Below are 19,400 nucleotides of genomic sequence, written 5' to 3'. Positions count from 1 at the left end.
TTGCATGGCTTTAAAATAAAACTCAGTATAATGAAACCATCTGTAAAAAATCATTCTGTTTGGTTCAGGACTAGGACATAATGGGGGGGGGGCGGTTGGAAGTCTCTCCCGATGCTATTTTTTAGTATTTTAACACTGTGCGGGATTTATCGAGCCGGCGCCCAGCAGAGAGGAAGGGCTGCGGTAACGCGAGAGGTGCTGGAGCCGCTGCTCGGGGAGGGGGGCTTCGTGCCGCAGGCTCGCCCGTCCCCGTCCCCGGCGGGACCCCAACCCCGGGCCTCGCCGCTCGGCCGTTTTACCTGGGTTCCCCGTGGGAAAAGCAGCCAGGAGCGCGGGATGCAAAAGCTGAGGGTGAGGCAGCGCGGGAGGGGGCGCGGGGGCAGCCGCGGCGGCGCTCAGCACCCGCTCACGCCTCCCTCTCCTCCCTCTTTCCTAGACGACTCCCTCTACGAGTCCCCGGAGCCTATTTTCACCAGCAACAACTCGTGCTGCAGCCTCAGGGTCCCGCACGCCGTGCTCGCCGTGGTGCCCGTCGCCTGGACTCTGCTGGGCTCGTAGCGCCCGGCGCGGCGCGGGGACGGCGGCAGCGCCCCGGCCGGCCTCCGCTTTCCTCCGGGTCGTGGTGGTTTTTTTTTTTTCCCCCCTCCCATCCTGAGTTTCCCGGATAACCGTCGAACTGGCCGGCGGCGGGCTCGACTCGGCCCGTCTGCGGCGCGGGGGGTCCGCGAGGGCGCCCGGGGTCGCGCGCCGCCGGACGCTGCCGCCTGGGACGCTGCCGCGGCGGCTCCGCTGGCTTCGGCCCTCCCCGTAGGATGTTGCTTTTTACATTTCTAGACCAAATATAGAGTCCTTTTCGAAAGGGTTTTTTTTTTTTTTTTTTTAAATCTATTATTTTATTTTTTTATTTGTGTGGGTTTTGTTCCAGTCCGTGCTTTCCCGTGCTAGAGACTGAGCCGCCGGGGATGGCGGCGGCGGCGGGAGCCGGGCCGGGAGCCGGCCGGCCGCAGAGGCCCGCGACGGCGCCGAGGGCTGTGCCGGAGACGTCGCCGGCTGGACCGCGCCGGGCCGGCCCCCGCTGCGGGTTCGATCCCCTCCCGGCGCCGGCGGCAGCCGAGCCGCCGCGCTCCCCCTCCGCGGGAGCTGCTTTTCCCTTCTCCTCCTCTGCGCTCAAAAAAAAGAGAAATCGGGTTTGAGACTGGCCCGAAACGGCGGCGGGGGGCGACGGCCGAACCGGCGAGGGGTGCCGGGCCGCCCACCGCTGCCGGCCCTAACGCTCGGCGGGGGACCGCCGGGCTCTCCCGGAGCCGCCCAAGGACGCCGCGCGGCGGGACGCCGGCAAACGAAACCTTCCGACGGACGCCTTTCCCGGGGCGCACCCGCGCCTTGCCCGTCCCTCCCGGAGCCCGCGACGGACTCGGGGTCGCTCCGTTCCTGTAAATACAGCCGGCAGGCGCTATACTGTGACCTTTGGGGGCTTTTTTTTTTTTTAATGTATTGTTGAGAATGAATTTTATGGAAGGGTTTATTTTATTTCTATTTTATTTTTTAGACTAGGAAGCTGAAATCTTGCAATAAGTTCATCTCGACCATCCAAAAAATACAAAAACAGTTGGGAAAAAAAAAAACAAAAAACTCGCATCCCCTGCCATCCCCCCGGTCCCGTCCCGTCCCGTCCCGTCCCGTCCCCGCCGTGTGTCCAGAGCAGGTCGTGGTTCCCGAAGGCAAGCGAAAGCGTCGCGTGCAGCCGGCCCTGGCTGGGGCCCCGCTGCCGCCATCGGTCTGTGTTTTATATATATATAAATTATATATATAAATATCTATATTGTGTACAGCGACTGTGAGAGAATGAAGGGAAAAAAAAGCGAACGAGGAAGCAACGCTTAAGCGACGCTGGGGGCCGAAGCCGGGGGGCCGGGGGCCGCGCCGCTCTCCTCCCCGCCGTCGCCCTGATGGTAACCGCATCGCCACCTGATTTGGATTCTGTATTTTTTTATAATAAAATGCAAATAAATGTCACGTGAGTCCCTTGCTTTGGAGACCTGCCTGGTGCCCGCGGCGGCGGCCGGCGCCGCAGCCCTGACGCCGGCGCCGAGGGGCTGCCGAGCCAGGCCTCTCTGCTGGGCAGCACGTTAATTACGGGCAGGATTTAATTACTGCGTTAATGAATAATAATGGATATTGAATTAATTAATATGCAATTGTTGATAGTACTTAATTATTGGAGGCAACGCGGCCTGGCGGAGCAGCGCCCCGGGCTGGGACTCGGGGCGCCGGCGTCTCGGGGCGCCGCCGCAGCCTCCGGCCCCGCCGCTGCCTCAGTTTCCCTCTGCGGCCGGGGCGGTGCAAGAAAAAGCAAAAAAAAAAAAAAAAAACCCAAAAAGGCTTCGTCTGGTTGCTCCCGCAGCCCGGCCCGTGCCGGGAGAGCCAGCGGCGCCGTGCCGAAGGCGGAGGAGGCGGCTGTGCCACGGCCGCCGCGCCGGGTTTTCGGGGAGGGGAAGACAGAAGTCGCGCGCGCGCCCGCCTGCTCCTTCCTTTGAGCGCTAACTAGCGTTTTTGTGCGGCCCGCGTTAATTTCCGCCGTTCAATGCATATTGCAGCGTAATTAGCCGAATAGGAACAATCCGCTGTTAATGAATTCAGGCTCGGGCAGCTGAGCCGAGGCTCTCAAGTTTGCCGCAAGAGGGGGAAAGCCTAATTCTGCTTTTTAATAAGGGCCGTCTGCGTGCCGGGAGAAGCGGCGGCGGCGGAAAGCGCGGGGCAGGGCGCCGGGCTCGCGCCAACCTCCCGGAAAACGTGAGTTTTAGGCTCTTTGGGTAGTTTTTGGAGTCATGGCTCTTGCAGCGCTTGGGCTGGGTTAGGCGGGCGCCTGCCGCCGCTCGGCGCTTCCCTCCGGCACCGGTGGAGCGCTAACCCCAGCCCGGCAAGCGGACGGCGCCTTCCCCTCCCCGAAAACCCGTTAGCCCCAGGCGCGATGTGGATGGCAGCGGGGCCGGCGGGCTGGGAAAGGCCAGGAGCGGGATGGGGATGGCGATGGTGATGGCGAGGGGGATGGGGATGGCGATGGCGATGGCGACGGGGATGGGCCGGGGATGGGGATGGCAATGGCGATGGCGATGGCGATGGCGATGGCGATGGCGATGGGGACGGGGATGGCGATGGCGATGGCGATGGGGATGGCGATGGCGATGGCGATGGAGGTGGGGATGGCGATGGGGATGGGGATGGGGATGGAGATGGGGATGGCGATGGCGATGGTGATGGTGATGGAGATGGGGATGGGGATGGAGATGGGGATGGCGATGGCGATGGTGATGGCGATGGCGATGGCGATGGGGACAGGGATGGGGACGGGGATGGCTATGAGGATGGCGATGGCGATGGGGATGGGGATGGGGATGGAGATGGGGATGGCGATGGCGATGGTGATGGCGATGGTGATGGAGATGGGGATGGCGATGGCGATGGCGATGGCAATGGCGATGGCGATGGCGATGGGGATGGCGATGGGGATGGCGATGGCGATAATGATGGCGATGGCGATGGCGATGGGGATGGCGATGGGGTTGACAAGGGGGCGCTGGGCCCCAGGGCGCCGATGGGGCCTGCAGCATCCCCACCCCAGGCGCTCAGCTTGGCACCCATGCGCCGCGAGCGGGGAATGTGTATGTATACATATAGACATTCCCCATCTATATATAGGCTATACCCGCTTGCCACCTCCGGGCTTCTCCCATCCCTCCCTGGCCTTATCCCCCGCACAGGGTGGCGCGGCACCGCCGGGACGGTCCGTGCACCCCCTGCCCCGCGCCCCCAAGCAGCCCAGCGCGGGGGGCGGATTGCAGGAGCGGCGCGTTGGCTGCGCTGGCCGCAGCGAGCGCCCGGCGCCTGGTGCAAAACGCCCGCGATAACGGGAACGTCGCCGGGCCGGGCCGGGCCGAGGGGGGATGCTCTCCGGCGCTGCGGCGCCGAGAAATGGTTGCAAAGTCGGGGCTCTCCGTAGGAAACTCCCTGCTGGGGGGAAGAACGCGTTTTCATTTCCCCGGCAGGTAACGAATGGCAAGAGTTGCAACGAATGCTAATGGCCTGGGAAGCGGGCTGCGCCGGGGCTCCCGGGACACGGAGGCTCTCGGGGACGCGCCGGGGGTCTCGCGGGGGCGACGGCGGCCCCCGGCACGGGGGGAGCCCGGGGTTCGGGATGCGCCCGGCTCGGCTAGTCGAGCGTAGCCGCCGGCCTGGTAAGCGGGGGGGTAAACACGGCTGAGTAGCCTTCATCCACTCCAGTAAATATTTTATATCACACACCAAGAGAAGACACTGCTGTTTAAATGATTTATAAAGGAAGATCATGTCGAGGTTTCTATAAAATATGTAGGGCTCCTAATCCCGACATCGGCACGCGAAGAGGACTGGAATCATATATCACCTTTTGCAGCAGCCTTGCAGGCTGCGGGGATGCAGCTGACAAATAAACGGGTGTTTACCGCTTTCGGGCTCCTCCGGGGAGGAGGAAATCAGAGCCGGGAAGGGAAGGAGGCCGGAGGGGCGCGCGGGTCGGCCCCGGGGCCGCGAGCCCCGCGCCGGCGTTGGGCGCTGCTCCGCGCGCCTGCGCTGCTTTGCCGATGGAGGGTTGGGGTTTGGTTTTTTTTGGGGGGGGGGCTGTTTTTTTTTTTTTCCTGCGTTTTTAATCGTGTTTTATTTTGTTCTGCGGCGCCGGGGTGCAGCGCGGGGAGCGGCGGTCTCGGCGGCCGCCGCGGGAGCCCCGCGCCGCGCCGGTATTAAGGGATTAGCGAGTTGTCTTGGCTCGCAATTGCAGATAAGTGCCGCATTTTGTATTATCTTTTCACGCTGCACGGCGAAGGATGACAAAGAGACAACATGAGTGTCATGGCCTTCAGCATATCATTAAGGGTAATTTGTCTTGCGGGGGGGGGGGAGAAGGGAGAGAAGGAAGAAGAGAGAGCGGAGGAGAGGAAAACCCAGCCGGGAGGAGAGAGGGGATTAAAACCTAGGAAGCGGCGATTAGGAGCGCGACGGGAGCGGAGCCGGCGGGGACCCCCGGGGCCGGCGTCGGGGTCAGGCGGGGTTGCCGCCCGTGGGGAAAACTGGGGGGAAAAAAAACAAACCCAAAAGCGCTGAAATGAGGCGGCGGGTTGGGCCGGGAGCAGCGTTCGGACCCCCCCCGCCCCCCCCCCCCCGGCCCCTTTTCTCCTTGTCCTTGCACAAAAGAGCCGGGCGCCCGTCCCCGGCCTCGCGCTGCCTCCGGCCGGGCTGCCCCGCTGCTCTCGCAGCAGAAAGAAGAAGAACAGCCAAAACGAGCAAGGCTGCAGCGAGGGCCCCCCCGGCCTGGGAAACGGTGATGGCTTATTCGATCGGTCAATCGATCAGCCAGGAACGGATTCGGGGGAGGTGGGACGAGCCCCGTTTCGGGCGCCTCCGATGGCCCCGGGGCCGGCGGGCTGGCGCGGGTCCCGCGGCCGGGGCGTCCTCCCGCCCGGAGCCCCCCTCCCTCCCCGTCCGATAATCCTATTTTTGAACCGGGGGATTAGGATCAATACTTCACTCCTAATGCTGCGGTAATACAGTGTTACACCGCGAGCGCCAGTTCCCTGCTGAAACACTTAAGGTAGTTTAAACCCATTTGTGCGCGGGAGTGCGCTGAATGTACAACGAGGCATTTTTTGCAGTGCGGCGGCGGCTGGCGCAGCCCGGAGCGCCCCGGCCCCGACGGAGCCGGGTCTCGCTGGCGCCTGGGCTGCGGCTGCACCCGCTGCAGCCGGCCGCGTGGGTGCTGCGAGGGATGAGCCGGGGCAACCTCCTGCCCGCGGCGTTTCTCCCCGCGCCCCTGCTGGCCTGGCCTGCCAGAGCGCTCTGCAAGCGACCCCTCGTGCAAGCGACCCCTCGTGCAAGCGACCCCTCGTGCAAGCGACCCCTCGTGCAAGCAGTTGTGGCCTCGCTGCAGGACGCTGCCAGGACGTGCAAACCCGGGTGTCCTCGCCCAGCACCCGCTCGAGGCGTTTGCGCCACCCCGGGGCGGCGGGTGCCAGGTCCGGCCACCCCCGGCGCTGCCCTGTGCGGCACCGAGCGCCTCCGCCGCGGCGGGCCCGGGCGGCGGGAGCGGAGGGGGAACCTGGGGATATCGCACTCCAAATTGGCTGAGGGTCTTCGAGGCAAACTCCCAGGGAATAGAAACACAAATATTTCCATCCAGTGCTATAATTATGAATTAGAGCAAAGCTCTGTCTTTATTAGGTGCTAATAGAGATAAAGGGGGTTTGAAATGCAAGGCACAGCTATATAAATGCTAATTCACCCAGAGACCTTCCTCTCTCCCCAGACCACAGAGAATGCAGGTTTCAAGGCAACTTCTCTCCAAAAAAAACCAGAAGAGCAAACTCTGGGAAACCACTGCAGCAACTTAATTAAGTTGGTTTAAGGTTGAGGCATTTCCCCGCGGCTCGGCCACCCGTGGCCAGGCCGTGCTGCAGCCCGTGCACCTCGGTGCACCCCGTGCCTGGCAGGGGACGGCGCCGAGGGCTTTGCAGGCCACGCCGGCTTGCCCGGCGGCCCCGAGAGCCGGGAGCAGGCTGGCCCGCCTGGCCGGGGTGCCGGCAAGCCGGGCTGCTCCGGCTGCTCTCGAAGCACCCGCAAAGCAGGTTCGCAAGGCTCCGAGCCCCGGCCAGGGCTGATCTAGGCAGGAGATGGTCGGGGACGAGCAGCAGACCCTTCAGCAAGCAGCCGTGCCTGCGGCAGGGCGGTGAGCGCTTAAACGCTTTCAAGGTGGGTTGTTAGGGAAATGAGTGGCATGGATGGTAACGAAGGGAAAGGGGGGCTCCATGGCGCTCATCCTGCCTTTTGCAATCAGCCGATCAGTCCGGGCTCCCTTTCGGCTTCTGGCTCCCTCTTTTCTGGGGAATTTTCTCTGCCGCGTGGCGGGGACGATGCAAGGAGCTCGCTGCTCCGCCGGCTGCAAACAACCCCGGCAGGACCTGGTGCCCCCCACCCTGCTCTCCATCACCCCAAATATGTACTTTTCAATTTTCTTCCATATTGATTTTCAATCTGATACAGAGAAACAAGACAATCCAGCCAGCCGCCGCTTGGCAGAAAAGCAATCACTGCAATTAACGGCGATCCACGAGGGCAGCTGCCGCCGGCCAGGCCTCGGCAACGCGCTGCAGATGCCGATGGAGAAAGCACCTTTGCAGAAGGTTTTTTCTGTCCCTCTGCATTTTGGTTCATTTTGGGGGGCACCTGAGCTGTGCTGAGCAGCCTGGGAGCGTGCACGCAATGCTGGAAACTCCTGCAGCCCTTTGCCAGTGTGGGGAGAGATGCTGAGGGTCTTTTGCCACGCGGATCCCACTGCGGACCGTAATTTTCCCGCCCTCGCTTGCTCCGTCGCGCCGGCCGGGTAAGCCGCAGGGATGCTCGAGAAGGCGGATAGCAGGGGCGCAGTGAGCCGGATCCGGCCCCGCGGGAACGGGTCTCACCCTCCGAGCCGTGCCGGCCGCGCCGAGTTGTGCCAATGAGGATCCGGCCCATTGCACCAGAGCTTTCAATTAAAACAAAAATATCCTATAATAACCCTCAGAGAGGTTTTTATTTCCTTTCTTTTTTTTTTTTTTTTAAATAAATCTATTATGAGGAGCTTAGAAATGTATGTAAAACCGGCCAGGGACAATTTGAGGATTAGGGATCGGAACTTTCCTAGTGTGACAAGCAAAGAAAAGAAAATCCTGCCGGGGCTGGGAAGTGGGATATGGCATCCGGCGAGGGGCGGGCGGGAGACGCCAGCCCCCGCGCGGGGCAGGGCGTCGGGAGAGGGAAGCGATGGGACGCGGGGTGGGGCGGACCGCTGCTGCGGCCGCCGAGACGCAGGGCCGCCAGACGCAGCCGTGCGGCCTCGAAACCCGCTATCCACCTGCAAACATGCAGCAGCGCTGTTTAGCATAAAAGTCATTTTAGTTTGGGCCCCCCGTCTGCTGCTCCCTTATTTACAGGCAGCTGATAACTTTCCCAACCATCAAATGAGACCCACCGGCTCGGTGCAGATAGCTGCGCCGGGTGAAGAGCATTTAACCCCCTCCGTCAAGGATAATTGGCTTCTTTACCATTTTCCTGACCCTAAAAAAACAATAAAACTGTGCACAAAACCAATAGATTTTAGCCACATGCCTGCAGAGAGAGAGGAGGTGTAAGTGAAATACAGATCGGGCTTTGCATGGCAGGAGGGATGATGAATTCCCGGCACGAGCGGGGCCGGCGGGGGCGCGCACCCGTCACAGCGCGAGCAGGGCGGCGTTTTTTGGGCTGCTACTTGGTGGCTTGCAAACTGCCCTCCGGGCAGCGGGTCTGCAAATCCGAGCCCCGTTTGCGCAGCCCCTTTGGCTGAAAGACAGCCCGGTGCCAGGCAGGGCGCGGGCAAAGCCGCGGTACTTGCAGGGCCGTGAGCCACCTCATCGCCTCGATTTACATCTTCTCCTAATCCCTGCCGAAGAAAAGCAGTGTTAACGCTGTCGGCCCGGGAGCCGCTAAGTTGGGCGCCGCGCGCGCGTTCGACGCCCGGGAGCCGGAGGCCGAGGACCCGCGTGGATGTAACGGCGGCGCGCTGCCGGCCCCGCGCCCCGGCCGGCCGCCTGCTTTAATGCACCACCTCCATTTATTCTGCTCCTGTAACTGTAAAATTGATTTTCTTGCAACAAGACGCTTGTCTTTGACTACTGAACGCGCCCAAATGCTCCAACAGAAGACGCTGGCGATCCTTAATTAGTTTCCTTTATCCGTCTCGCCTCCCGGGCAGGCTGGGGGAACCGGAGCAGGGGACCGGGAAAGCAACAGGATCCAGAGACGACAAGAGCGCTCTTTATTCTTGACACGATTATTAATAACGCGCAGGTCACCTAACGAGGCGGGGGAGCCGCGCGGGCAGGAGCGCGGCAGGGCAGGGGCGGCGCAGCAGCCGCCGGGACGTGACTCCCGGACCTGTCGGCTCCGGGGCTGCGCAAGTGTCTCGAGCCGCCGCCGTCGTCTTTAAATGCGCTCTCAGACCAGCTCGCTGCCTCCCGGCGGGCGCAGGGCTGCGACCCAAACCGCCGGCCGCCGGGGCTCGGGGGCCCTGGCCGGAGCTGCTGCCCGGCGGCCGGCGGTGTCCCCGCGTCGGGGAGCTACTGGGAGCCACTGGGAGCCACTGGGAGCAGACGCCGCTCCGGCCCCGGCCCGTGCGGGCGCATCGCTTGCTCCATTACTTCCCCTGATCCTTTCCCCAAAAAGGTTCCCGCCAGGGTTTTCGGGGCGTCTTGGCCCTCGCCGCGGCGGGCGGCCGGGGCGGCGTGAAAGCGAAACCGGCCCCGGCGGCGTTGGCCGCCTCGGCGGGCGCACGAGGCCGGAGAAACTCGGGGCAGGACACGGGGGGCCGCGGCGCGGGGAGCCCCGGGGCCGGCGGGGGGGCAGCTGCTCTTCCCGATGCAACAAGGCGGAAAAGCTCCGGCAGTTTGAGGGGCTGCGGAAAGCACGGGCGAACGCACGGGCCGACCCTCGCCCCAAAAAAGTCACCGGCGGGGGGAAAAAGGCGGGAGGAAAGAAGCAAATAAATAAATAAAGAGGAAAGGAAAGTCCTGCGGCCTTTCGCCTTGTCAGTCCTCCGCCCGCTGTCACTCAGCCGCCGAATCGTCCTTCCAGCTGTCACAGCGAGGCGGGGGGGGTTACGGGGCGGCTCTGTCCAGAATCGATTCATGCGGAACGCGCGCTCGCCCAGCGGAACGGCCGCGGCGCGCGGGAGCCGCTCGCGGCCCCGCGGTTCCCACCTTCCGCCCACAAGCCGGCATTGTTCGGCCGCGGCCGCAGCCGTCCCCGCGCCGCGGCTCTGACTGACACCGCTTTGAGGCTCTACGGCGCGTTTTGAATTTCTAAAACCTCTCAGGAAGTCCCCGGGGTGCCTTCTGCCATTGTCTCCTTTCTCCTTTCGCCTTTTTCCCTTTCCACCCCTCCCTCCCTCCCCCCCCCATTTTTTTTCCCTTCCTCCCCCTAATTCCAGGCCCTAAAATCCCCGACACAAGATATTTTTCCCCCCTCCGCCCGTGTTTGCGCTCTGACTCTCTCCGGAGCTGCTCAGCCAGTTCGCAAACATGATTCAGAAACACAAAACCTGAATAAAGCTCTAAAAGTTCCCAAATCCTTGATCCGCTCTGGCGAAGAAGAGCTTTACTTGTTTGTTTTTCATCATCAGCTGGCGCAAACCCAGGACGGGCTGAAAACTAATAACGGAGCCAAAACAGGCGGCACGCTCCCCGGGGCTGCGTTTCGGGGGGCTCCCGGCTGCTTTCGGGGCTTTTCGGCCTTTTGCTGCCCTGGGTAGGAGGAAGGGGAGGTGTCGGAAGGGACCCAGGAGTCCTGGGAAGGCACCGAGGACGCGTCCCCCGGCGTCCCCCGGCGTCCCCTCCGGCTCGGCACTGTATAAACCATCTCCCGTTTCCACTCTTCATCTTATAGGAGCGAACGGGGAGCGACCAGCGCAGACGCAGGTGCCGCTGGGAGCAGAAAGCGCTCCGCAATCTCCGCTACGCAAACAATTCCCCGCACCGCTCACTAGCGATCAGCCAGCGCTACGGGCGCCGCGCGCCCTGCCAGCCGGCAGCTCATCAATATGAATTAGCGCAGAGAAAATCTACTCTCTTACCTAAAGCTAAATGTTATCTGGGTCCCTTTCCAGCGGTGGCTGACATTTCCAGAGTGCTTTTAGTCACATCGGAGGAAGACAACTCATTTCTTGTTAAAAAAAAAAAAAAAGGGGGGGGGTGGGAGAGAGCAAGGAAGGGAGGAGAAGTGGGAGGACTGGGAGGTGGAGGAGCTTCCCTCGCGCAGGGAGGCCAGTGCCGGCGGCCTGGAGCCTCTCCGGGAAGATGCTAGGAGAGGACAAAGGGGGAGAAGCGGAAGGTGAGGCCGTGGCCCCCGGGGCAGGACGAGCGGACGGAGAGGGTGCGGCGGGCAGGGAGGCGAGGAGCCCCGACCCGGCAGCGTAGAGCAGCCTCGGGGCTGCTCCGAGTGCCAGGTCGGCCGGGGCGCCGGGCGCTCCGGGACGGGGCGAGCGTCCCGCTGCTCTCGCCGCCCCGCTGCCTCTCTTGCCTATGAGCGGGCTCCGCGTCCGGCCCTGCAGCCCCGGCGGCGCCCCGGCAGAGGGGGGGGACCCCGGCCCCCTCCCGGCCGCTCCCGGCGCGCCGCCCTCCAGACGGGCCGGCAGACATCAGCTACGCAGACGAGGCTCCCACCGTGCCGCCCTACGGCTAAGCGGAGGCCGAGCCAGTTCATTCACCTAGCGGGTCGCTCCCTGCAAGGATGCGGCTTTCGAACGGGAGCTGCAGCCGGACTCCATCGAGCAGGCCTGAGGTTGCCTCCCCCACCTACGGTAAAATATTCTAATAAATACTCAGGAAGCTCGTTAGGGCGAAAGGCTTAAAAAAAAAAATGCACCCCCTCTCCCCCCCAATGCACCCCCCACCCCGGTCCGTGGAAAGCATCCCCGGATGCAGCAGCGTCCCCGTCCCGCGGCCGGGGCAGGATGCGGCCCGCCGGACGCAGCGCCCGCTCGCAGCCGCCTGGCTAACACGGAGCGAGAAATGGAGCGTGTTATTGAAATCCCCCCGCACGCGTCTTGCATATGCGATATCAGAGCGAGCATCAGCGGGGCCCGGCGCGGCACGGCACGACCCGCCGGCGCGCCCGCCGCCCGCGAGTAATTTCTTTCCCTTGTAGGAACAAGAGAAGCCGCCGGCTCGAGTCCATCGCGGCGGGAGAGGCGAAGCCTCGGCCCCGCCGGCCGCGAGCCCGGGGACACCCGTGCGTGACGCCCCCGTCCCCGGCGGCGGCGGCTCCGGTTTGGATTTTCCCAGGTCTTTACCGGGGACTGTAGCCGGGCGAGGGGTGTCTGCGCCCCGCAGAGCCCCCAGGTCTCTGACCCCGCTGCCAGGCTGGGCCGGGGGGGTCACACTCCCCCATTCCCACCCCGTTCCCACCCCATCCCCAATCCCACCCCAGTCCCACTCCCACGCCAGTCCCACCCACATCCCCAATCCCACCCACACCCACTCCCACGCCAGTCCCACCCACATCCCCAATCCCACCCACACCCACTCCCACCACCATCCCACCCACATCCCCAGTCCCACCCCCCACCCACGCCCCAGTCCCACCCACATCCCCATCCCACCCCAGTCCCACTCCCACCCCACTCCCACCCACATCCCCATCCCACCCCACTCCCACCCCCACATCCCCACTCCCACCCCGCCCGGGCGCATCCGGCGGGCGACGGCGCCACCGTGCGGCCGCGCCGGGAGCCGCCGCGCCGCTGCCAGGAGCCCGCGACCGGCACCGGCACCGGCACCGGGACCCGCCGCCCGCGGCCGCCCGAGGGGCGCGGGGGGGCGCCGCCGCGAACCGCCCGGCCCGGCCCGGTTCGGCCCGGTTCGGCCCGGTTCGGCCCGCTCGGGGCAGCGCGGAGCGGACTCCGGGTCCCGGTGCCGGTGCCGGTGCCCGTCCCGGGGCTGGCGGGTGCAGTGACGGCGACGTGCCGTGTGGTGGCACGGCCGAGCCAGCCGGGAAAGCGGCGCCAGGCAGTGATGCTGCCTGGGAGGGTCCCCGCGCTCGGCATCCCTGGTCCCGCACCCCCCGGTGCCTCCATCCTCCTCTCCCCGCACCCCCCGCATCCCCCGGTGCCTCCATCCCCCTCTCCCCGCACCCCCCGCATCCCCCGGTGCCTCCATCCCCCTCTCCCCGCACCCCCCGCATCCCCCGGTGCCTCCATCCCCCTCTCCCCGCACCCCCCGCATCCCCCGGTGCCTCCATCCTCCTCTCCCCGCACCCCCCGCATCCCCCGGTGCCTCCATCCCCCTCTCCCCGCACCCCCCGCATCCCCCGGTGCCTCCATCCTCCTCTCCCCGCACCCCCCGCACCCCCCGGTGCCTCCATCCCCCTCTCCCCGCACCCCCCGCACCCCCCGGTGCCTCCATCCCCCTCTCCCCGCACCCCCCGCACCCCCCGGTGCCTCCATCCCCCTCTCCCCGCACCCCCCGCACCCCCCGGTGCCTCCATCCCCCTCTCCCCGCACCCCCCGCACCCCCCGGTGCCTCCATCCCCCTCTCCCCGCACCCCCCGCATCCCCCGGTGCCTCCATCCCCCTCTCCCCGCACCCCCCGCATCCCCCGGTGCCTCCATCCTCCTCTCCCCGCACCCCCCGCACCCCCCGGTGCCTCCATCCCCCTCTCCCCGCACCCCCCGCATCCCCCGGTGCCTCCATCCTCCTCTCCCCGCACCCCCCGCACCCCCCGGTGCCTCCATCCCCCTCTCCCCGCACCCCCCGCATCCCCCGGTGCCTCCATCCCCCTCTCCCCGCACCCCCCGCACCCCCCGGTGCCTCCATCCCCCTCTCCCCGCACCCCCCGCATCCCCCGGTGCCTCCATCCCCCTCTCCCCGCACCCCCCGCATCCCCCGGTGCCTCCATCCCCCTCTCCCCGCACCCCCCGCATCCCCCGGTGCCTCCATCCTCCTCTCCCCGCACCCCCCGCATCCCCCGGTGCCTCCATCCCCCTCTCTCCGCACCCCCCGCATCCCCCGGTGCCTCCATCCCCCTCTCCCCGCATCCCCCGCATCCCCCGGTGCCTCCATCCCCCTCTCCCCGCACCCCCCGCATCCCCCGGTGCCTCCATCCCCCTCTCCCCGCACCCCCCGCACCCCCCGGTGCCTCCATCCCCCTCTCCCCGCACCCCCCGCACCCCCCGGTGCCTCCATCCCCCTCTCCCCGCACCCCCCGCACCCCCCGGTGCCTCCATCCCCCTCTCCCCGCACCCCCCGCACCCCCCGGTGCCTCCATCCCCCTCTCCCCGCACCCCCCGCACCCCCCGGTGCCTCCATCCCCCTCTCCCCGCACCCCCCGCACCCCCCGGTGCCTCCATCCTCCTCTCCCTGCATCCCTCGCATCCCCTCGTGTCCCCCCGCGTCCCCGCACCCCGGGGCTGCAGAGCGCTGCGCCGATGAGCAAAGCATCAAAATCCTTCCGGATTCGCCCCACTGGGAGCCCCGCCAGGGCCCAGGCTGCTGCGAGGGTCCGCGGCCAGCGTGGAGGCCTGGGGGGCTGCGGGCGCTCATCTGCTTCTGCTGGCTCTGCCCGTGCGGAGCGGCCCCCGCCACCCGCGCCGGCTCTCCGCAGAGCCGTCCCGCGCCGAGGATGAGGCAGCGCCGAGGGGAGCACGTCTGCTGCACTGCGACGCCGCTGCTAACGGTATGCTTTTGGTCCCAAAAAAATCTAACCCAAATATTACTCAAGTTGCAAGAACTGAGCGAGTGCCTGCGAGCGCTCCCGAGACCGACATTTAGGAAGGCGAGTGCAGGACGTGGGGTGCAAATGCCCCGCAGTGCCGGTCCGAGGGGCACAGCCCGGGCGCTGCCTGCGGGGTCCGGCCTGCCCAGGCTCTGCCGAAGGATGTAACGGGGTGGAAAAAAGGGACTGTGGGGGGACTGGTGTGAAAAGCAGAGGGAGGGAAGGCAGGCAGAGGGGTATTTCATGGAAAAAAAAAAAGGCGCTGCCTGCCTGACGGGAATGACTTTACCCCACTCGATAATCCCCCGGATGGGTTTTGGTCCGGGCCATCTGCACGCGTCGGGGAGCAGCCGCGTTCGAGCCCCCTCTCTCCAACGCCGCACGGGAGATTAGCGCCCTCGCCGCGGCCTCCAAAACGCCCTCGTCCAAGCCGGGCAGCGATGCTGGCTCGACGGGTCCCGCCACGAAGCAGCCCTGGGAGGTTTCTACGTCGTGGGCCCGGAGCTGGGCAGGTACCGGCTGCCCGCGGGGCCGGCGCGGCGTCGGGCGCGCAGCGGGGGCAGCAGCCGTGCTTGCGCGGGGTGGGGGGGCCGCGTCCCGCCTAGGGCAGGGTGCGATCGGGGATGGAGGGATGGATGGATGGAGACGCCGAGCATGAGCTGGGGCGCGGGGTCCGTCGCGACGCTGCAGCGGAGGTTTTGGGTGCCGAGGGCTCGGCGGGGGCGGCCTGGGCTTGCCGCGTGCCCGGAGCTGCGTGTTTCCCCCCCCGGCAGAGAGCGAGCTCACGGCGAGACCCGGCTCCTTTCCGATCGGCCCAAGGGTTTTAGTTAGTTTGGCAATGAGCTTTGCACAGCGCGGGACCCGGCGAAGGAGGCACGTCCCCCCCCGGGCGGGGGGGTTATTCCCGGGTCTGGATTGGTCCCGCCTGCCCGGCAGAGCTGCGCCGGGGACAGGGGGACGCGGGCCGGGCGGCTGGCTGGCCCCCGGGCGCGTGCTGCCCCCGAAGGCGGGCTGGTGGAGGTCTGGGGCCCGGGCGAGCGCCCAGCCAAGGCGCACGCGTTGTCGGCTCCGGCGAGCCCGTCGGGAAGGGGGGCCGCACCGGCGCTGCGCCGGTCGGCAGCCTGCCCCTCTCTGCGCGTCTGCGCGAACTAGACGGAAAGCATCTTTGCGGGCCCGGGGCGACTGCAGAGCTCAAATCCCGGCCGACCCGTGGCAGCTCTTCGGCTTGGGAACGGCCTCTCGACCGAGCGGGCCGCCCGCCGCCGCCGCTTCTAATCAGGCGTTGAATCACTGAGCTCGATTTAAGGGAAGCAAGGGGGGGAGGCAAAAAGAAATCCATAAGGCAGGGTATCGAGGCCGTTATCAGACAAACGAGCAGAGGCAAGCGGTATTTATCACGTGCGGGAAGGACGGCTTCGCAATATTGCAGAAATCAGTTGCAAAGACGAATTGGATTGAACAAGAAAACGAGCAGCTGGGGGGATAATTCCTCGCAGCGCAAGGAAAAGCGCAGCCGCCCCGTCCCAATACCGCACGTTTCACGCTTGCCTGAGGAGCCGGGCCAGGCTTCCTCGGCAGAGCCCGTTGTTCGACCTTTCTCCAGTCCGTCGGTAAAGCAAACGCAGTTTCCTCCCGTCGCGGTCAAGGTTGAGCGCGGGTGTTTTCGGGGCGCAGAGCGGGCTGTCCCGGCGGGGCCGGGGCTGCGCGTGGCCTGGGCTCCGGCTGCTCCCGGGGTCGGGCACGGGCGAAGGCCGCCTTTTATCCGCCCAGCAAAGCCGAGCGCCTCTCACGCGCCGAGCTGATGATTTTTAAATGATCCTGTTAGCGGTAGGAACCGGGCTGCAAACTGTCCGGGCAGAAGCGGCAGGCGGAGCGGCGGGAGGGCGAGAGGTGCCGCGGCCGGGAGAAACGCGCCCGCACGGAGGCGCTGGGTGCCGAAAGGCCAGCAGCAGGGCAAAGCGCTGCTGTTTTCCTGCGAACCGTCCAGGGCAATTGGAAATCGGGTCTAGCAGTAAAGTGACCCCCCCGCCCTGGCTCGGAGAGAGCTTTGCCGGGGCTGCTGCAAAACGTTCGCCTCTTTTCTTCCCACGGCGACGCGTTGCCGTTGCAATAGCGCAGCAATGATGCCGTTTTGGGTTTGTATTGAAGCATCCTGCCCGTTTTCTGGAGCAGTAGGAGTAGGGGGTGACAGCTACCTCTTTCCCCGCTCCCCATGCCAAACTCCAGCTGTCGTTTGTTTCCAAATGATTTTTTGGCAAAACAAAAATTTCATAGAAAATGTTGAACACAAGAGGGGGAAAAAAAATTCCTCTGAAAACGCGCAGGCCCTGCTTTGCCTGGCGGTCCGCGCCGGCGTCCCGCGCGCCGCCGGCCTCCGCGGTGCCCTGGGATCCCCGTTCCCACGTTCAGCCGCTCGAGTCGCTCCCGTTTTCCCCTCCTCTCGGCGCTCGCTTCCCGAGCGGCTCGCTGCCCAGACACTGGAGAAGACGGTGAGTGTCCGCGGGGCGAGGGCGGCCCCAGCGGGGTGCTGGTAGCTAGCGGGGTGCCGCGCAGCCCCCGATACCTGCTCCCCTCCGAAAGCAGGTCAGCACCCAGCATTGCCCAGCGCGGGGGGACCGGCACGGGCAAGGTGCCGTCAGCCCCATGCCGGGCATTTTCCCAGCTGTTTCGGGGTCCGTTTGTGGGCAGACGAGCCAGGGTCTGGGCTGGGGGTGCAGCAGGCTCCCGCCCGAGCAGCCGCTCGGGGTTTGGCTGCGTCTGTTTCGCTGCTGCTGCAAAAATCCGTCCTGGGAGAGATGGGGGAGCCGGGCAGGGGACAGTGCTCGGCGGCAGGGCTGGAGCCAGCAGCGATGGTGACAGCTCCTCTGCTTTTCAGATTGACAAGAAGATTGTGAGGACGGAGATCGGGGTCCTGCTGCGGCTTTCGCACCCCGACATCGTGAGTGCAGATGTTGCGGCTCATCTGGCAGCTCCAGTTCCCGTAATGGGTCCCCCCCAAACACGGCTGCTGCCGGCCGGCCCTGCGCCGGGTCAGTCGGGGAAGGGGGAAACGCAGCTGGATCTGCAAGGACAGATGCTTTTAAAGGCGCTCAGGGCATCTGGTCGCCGGCTCAGGGCACCAAGCACCGGAGAGGGGGGCTGAGCTCCCCGCTCTGCCGTCGAGGGCCGGGGCCCCTTCGCCACCCTCCCCGCTTGCTGGCCCGAGATTTCCATTTGGGAAGCAATTTCCATCGAGGAGATGAAATGAGCACCAAAGCAAATTGCCCGTCTGTAATGAATCCTGCAAGGGAAGATAAAAGGCGAGCACCGGCCGCAGGTGCCGGCGACTCTGCTCCCCGGCGCGGCCGGGCGGCGTTGCTCCAGCTCAGCGCTCGGCGGATAACGGCAGCTCAATTTGCAGTCCCCGGGAGCGGATCTAATTGCCGAAGGTGTCAGCAGAGACGGGGCCGCCGTGTCGGCCCGGGTGTGATTGCAGGGGTGTGATTGCGGGGGCTCCCCCGCCTCGTGCCAGCTCCCTCCTTCCTGCCCGCTGCCAAAAAGGCTTATTCCCCGCCGCTTAGTTCTGCTGCCAAATTACAAATGCATCTCGGAGACCACCAGAGCTTTAGAAAAAGCACAAAAAGCCACCTGGCAGCTCTACCTCCGTGCCGCCGCGCGCTGGCTCTGCAGGGCTGCGATTCCTGCGAGGAGGGAGCCCGCACGGATTGATTTCACGGCCCAGGCACTGCCAGGAAATCGGCATTATCGCTGTCTGGTGCTGGCGCTGTTATTTTTTTGCAGTATATAGCTCAAAACTCTCGGCACAGCTCCTTCTGATCCTGGCCCAGGGGAAAGATCTTGGAGCAATAAACCTTCGTTCTCCCCGTCTTACGGAGAAGATCCGAAGTGGAAGTGCTGCCTGCCGTTGTCCAAGCCCACAGGGAATTTGTTGCAAGAGGAAAAGCCAACAGAAGCTGAAAATATCCTGTAAGTGGGATGATGTGGGGAAATCCCTGTCCCAAAACGCCGGGGTCGGCTTGGCCGGGGCCGTCCCTAGGGCTGGGCCTGCTTCAGCGCCCGGGTGCGTCGGCCCTGGAGACCCTTCCCACCGCCCGCCAGGACACGCGGGTGGAAAAGACCTGCCTAGGCCAGGACGGTCGCTCAGGCTTTTTGCAGAGACACCACAGAAAACCACATCAGGGACAAGAATGGCAAACTCGGAGCTACGGAGAGATCCTCTCTGATGCATTAGCAGAAATGCAACAGAAAATTCAATTTCTGCCCTCCCCTTGCGCCCTTTATTCTTCAGGCAAAGGCAGAGCTACGGGCGAGACCGAGGCAGAACAGGTTGGACAGTTTTAATATTTCAATCACTAAATTTTTTTGTAGGGTTCTGCTCACTCCCAACTTCAAGTGTTTTTTTTTTTTTTTAAAGATACTCCATTTCATTATTTACATTGGTGCCTTCTATACGTTTGCTATCATTCAGCACCGACCTCAACAGCAGATGATAATAGGATTGTAAACTTTTGAAGTTAATAGGAAAATTATAGTGCTTCCGTGTATTATTATAATGCAGTAAGCTGCCACATAGTGTCTCTCACCCTGCAGGGTATCACGGCTTGTCACCCAGCCTGGGAAGGCAATGATTAAAGCCCCATGAAATTCGCAGTGTCACAAAAGTCTTAAGAACCATGAAATTCTCTGTTTTCCATTAAAAAACTGCATTTTGACGTATTTTTAAGAGCGACCTGTTAATTCTCGATGTGCTGCAGTGGCGCGAAGGGCTCGTGCGGACAGGCCCACTCTGCATAATATCTTAAAAAAAAAAAAAAAAAAAAGCTGTTTCTTTCCTGCCTCCCCGAGGCACAAAACAGAGTCTGAGGGACGTTTCCAAAAGCATGCGAGCGGCCTGGGAGCCCCGGTGCGATTTCCAGCGGTAGCCGCGAGCCGGTCGGCGGGGAGGACGGAGGCGCCGGCGGCAGAGGTGGCTTCGCCCGGCTACGGAGCAGTAAGCTCCTCTTGCAGGTAACGCGCCTGGGGACGCGAGGAGGAGGAAGGCAACGCGCGTCTCCGCTTCCCAGCGCCTTGGAGCGCCTTTTCCCCCCGCCA

General features: G+C 64.4%; 1 protein-coding gene and 2 long non-coding RNA genes across 8 annotated transcripts in view; 2 read left to right on the top strand and 1 right to left on the bottom strand.

Annotated features, from left to right (window-relative positions):
• Window positions 1-2,013, top strand: part of EFNA2 (ephrin A2) — a 42,077-nt gene extending 40,064 nt beyond the window's left edge. For 3 of the 5 annotated variants that reach the window (XM_068919672.1, XM_068919670.1, XM_068919671.1), the window contains one exon: window positions 437-2,013. In XM_068919672.1, coding sequence (XP_068775773.1) covers window positions 437-558 — 122 coding nt within the window. In that variant the 3' untranslated portion in view covers window positions 559-2,013. The remainder of the gene's footprint in view (window positions 1-436) is intronic. The other 2 variants (XR_011136360.1, XR_011136361.1) reach the window with 2 other exon arrangements.
• An 8,021-nt stretch (window positions 2,014-10,034) lies between these two features.
• On the bottom strand, window positions 10,035-14,084 carry LOC138062311 (uncharacterized). Its single transcript, XR_011136364.1, has 4 exons — window positions 13,998-14,084; window positions 11,306-11,393; window positions 10,673-10,761; window positions 10,035-10,343 (listed from the first exon to the last, which is right to left on the bottom strand). It is a non-coding gene; the product is annotated as an uncharacterized lncRNA (long non-coding RNA).
• A 55-nt stretch (window positions 14,085-14,139) lies between these two features.
• On the top strand, window positions 14,140-19,025 carry LOC104139385 (uncharacterized). Of its 2 annotated transcripts, none has more exons than XR_011136362.1 (2): window positions 14,140-14,270; window positions 17,185-19,025. It is a non-coding gene; the product is annotated as an uncharacterized lncRNA (long non-coding RNA). The 2 variants fall into 2 exon arrangements; XR_011136363.1 differs by lacking the exon at window positions 14,140-14,270 and adding an exon at window positions 14,934-16,798.
• The last annotated feature ends 375 nt before the right edge of the window (window positions 19,026-19,400 follow it).

This window comes from Struthio camelus, chromosome 26 (genome assembly GCF_040807025.1).
Source record: "Struthio camelus isolate bStrCam1 chromosome 26, bStrCam1.hap1, whole genome shotgun sequence".
Lineage (NCBI taxonomy): Eukaryota > Metazoa > Chordata > Aves > Struthioniformes > Struthionidae > Struthio > Struthio camelus.
Note: the sequence above shows the minus strand (reverse complement) of the source record. Positions and strands in the feature narration are given on the sequence as shown.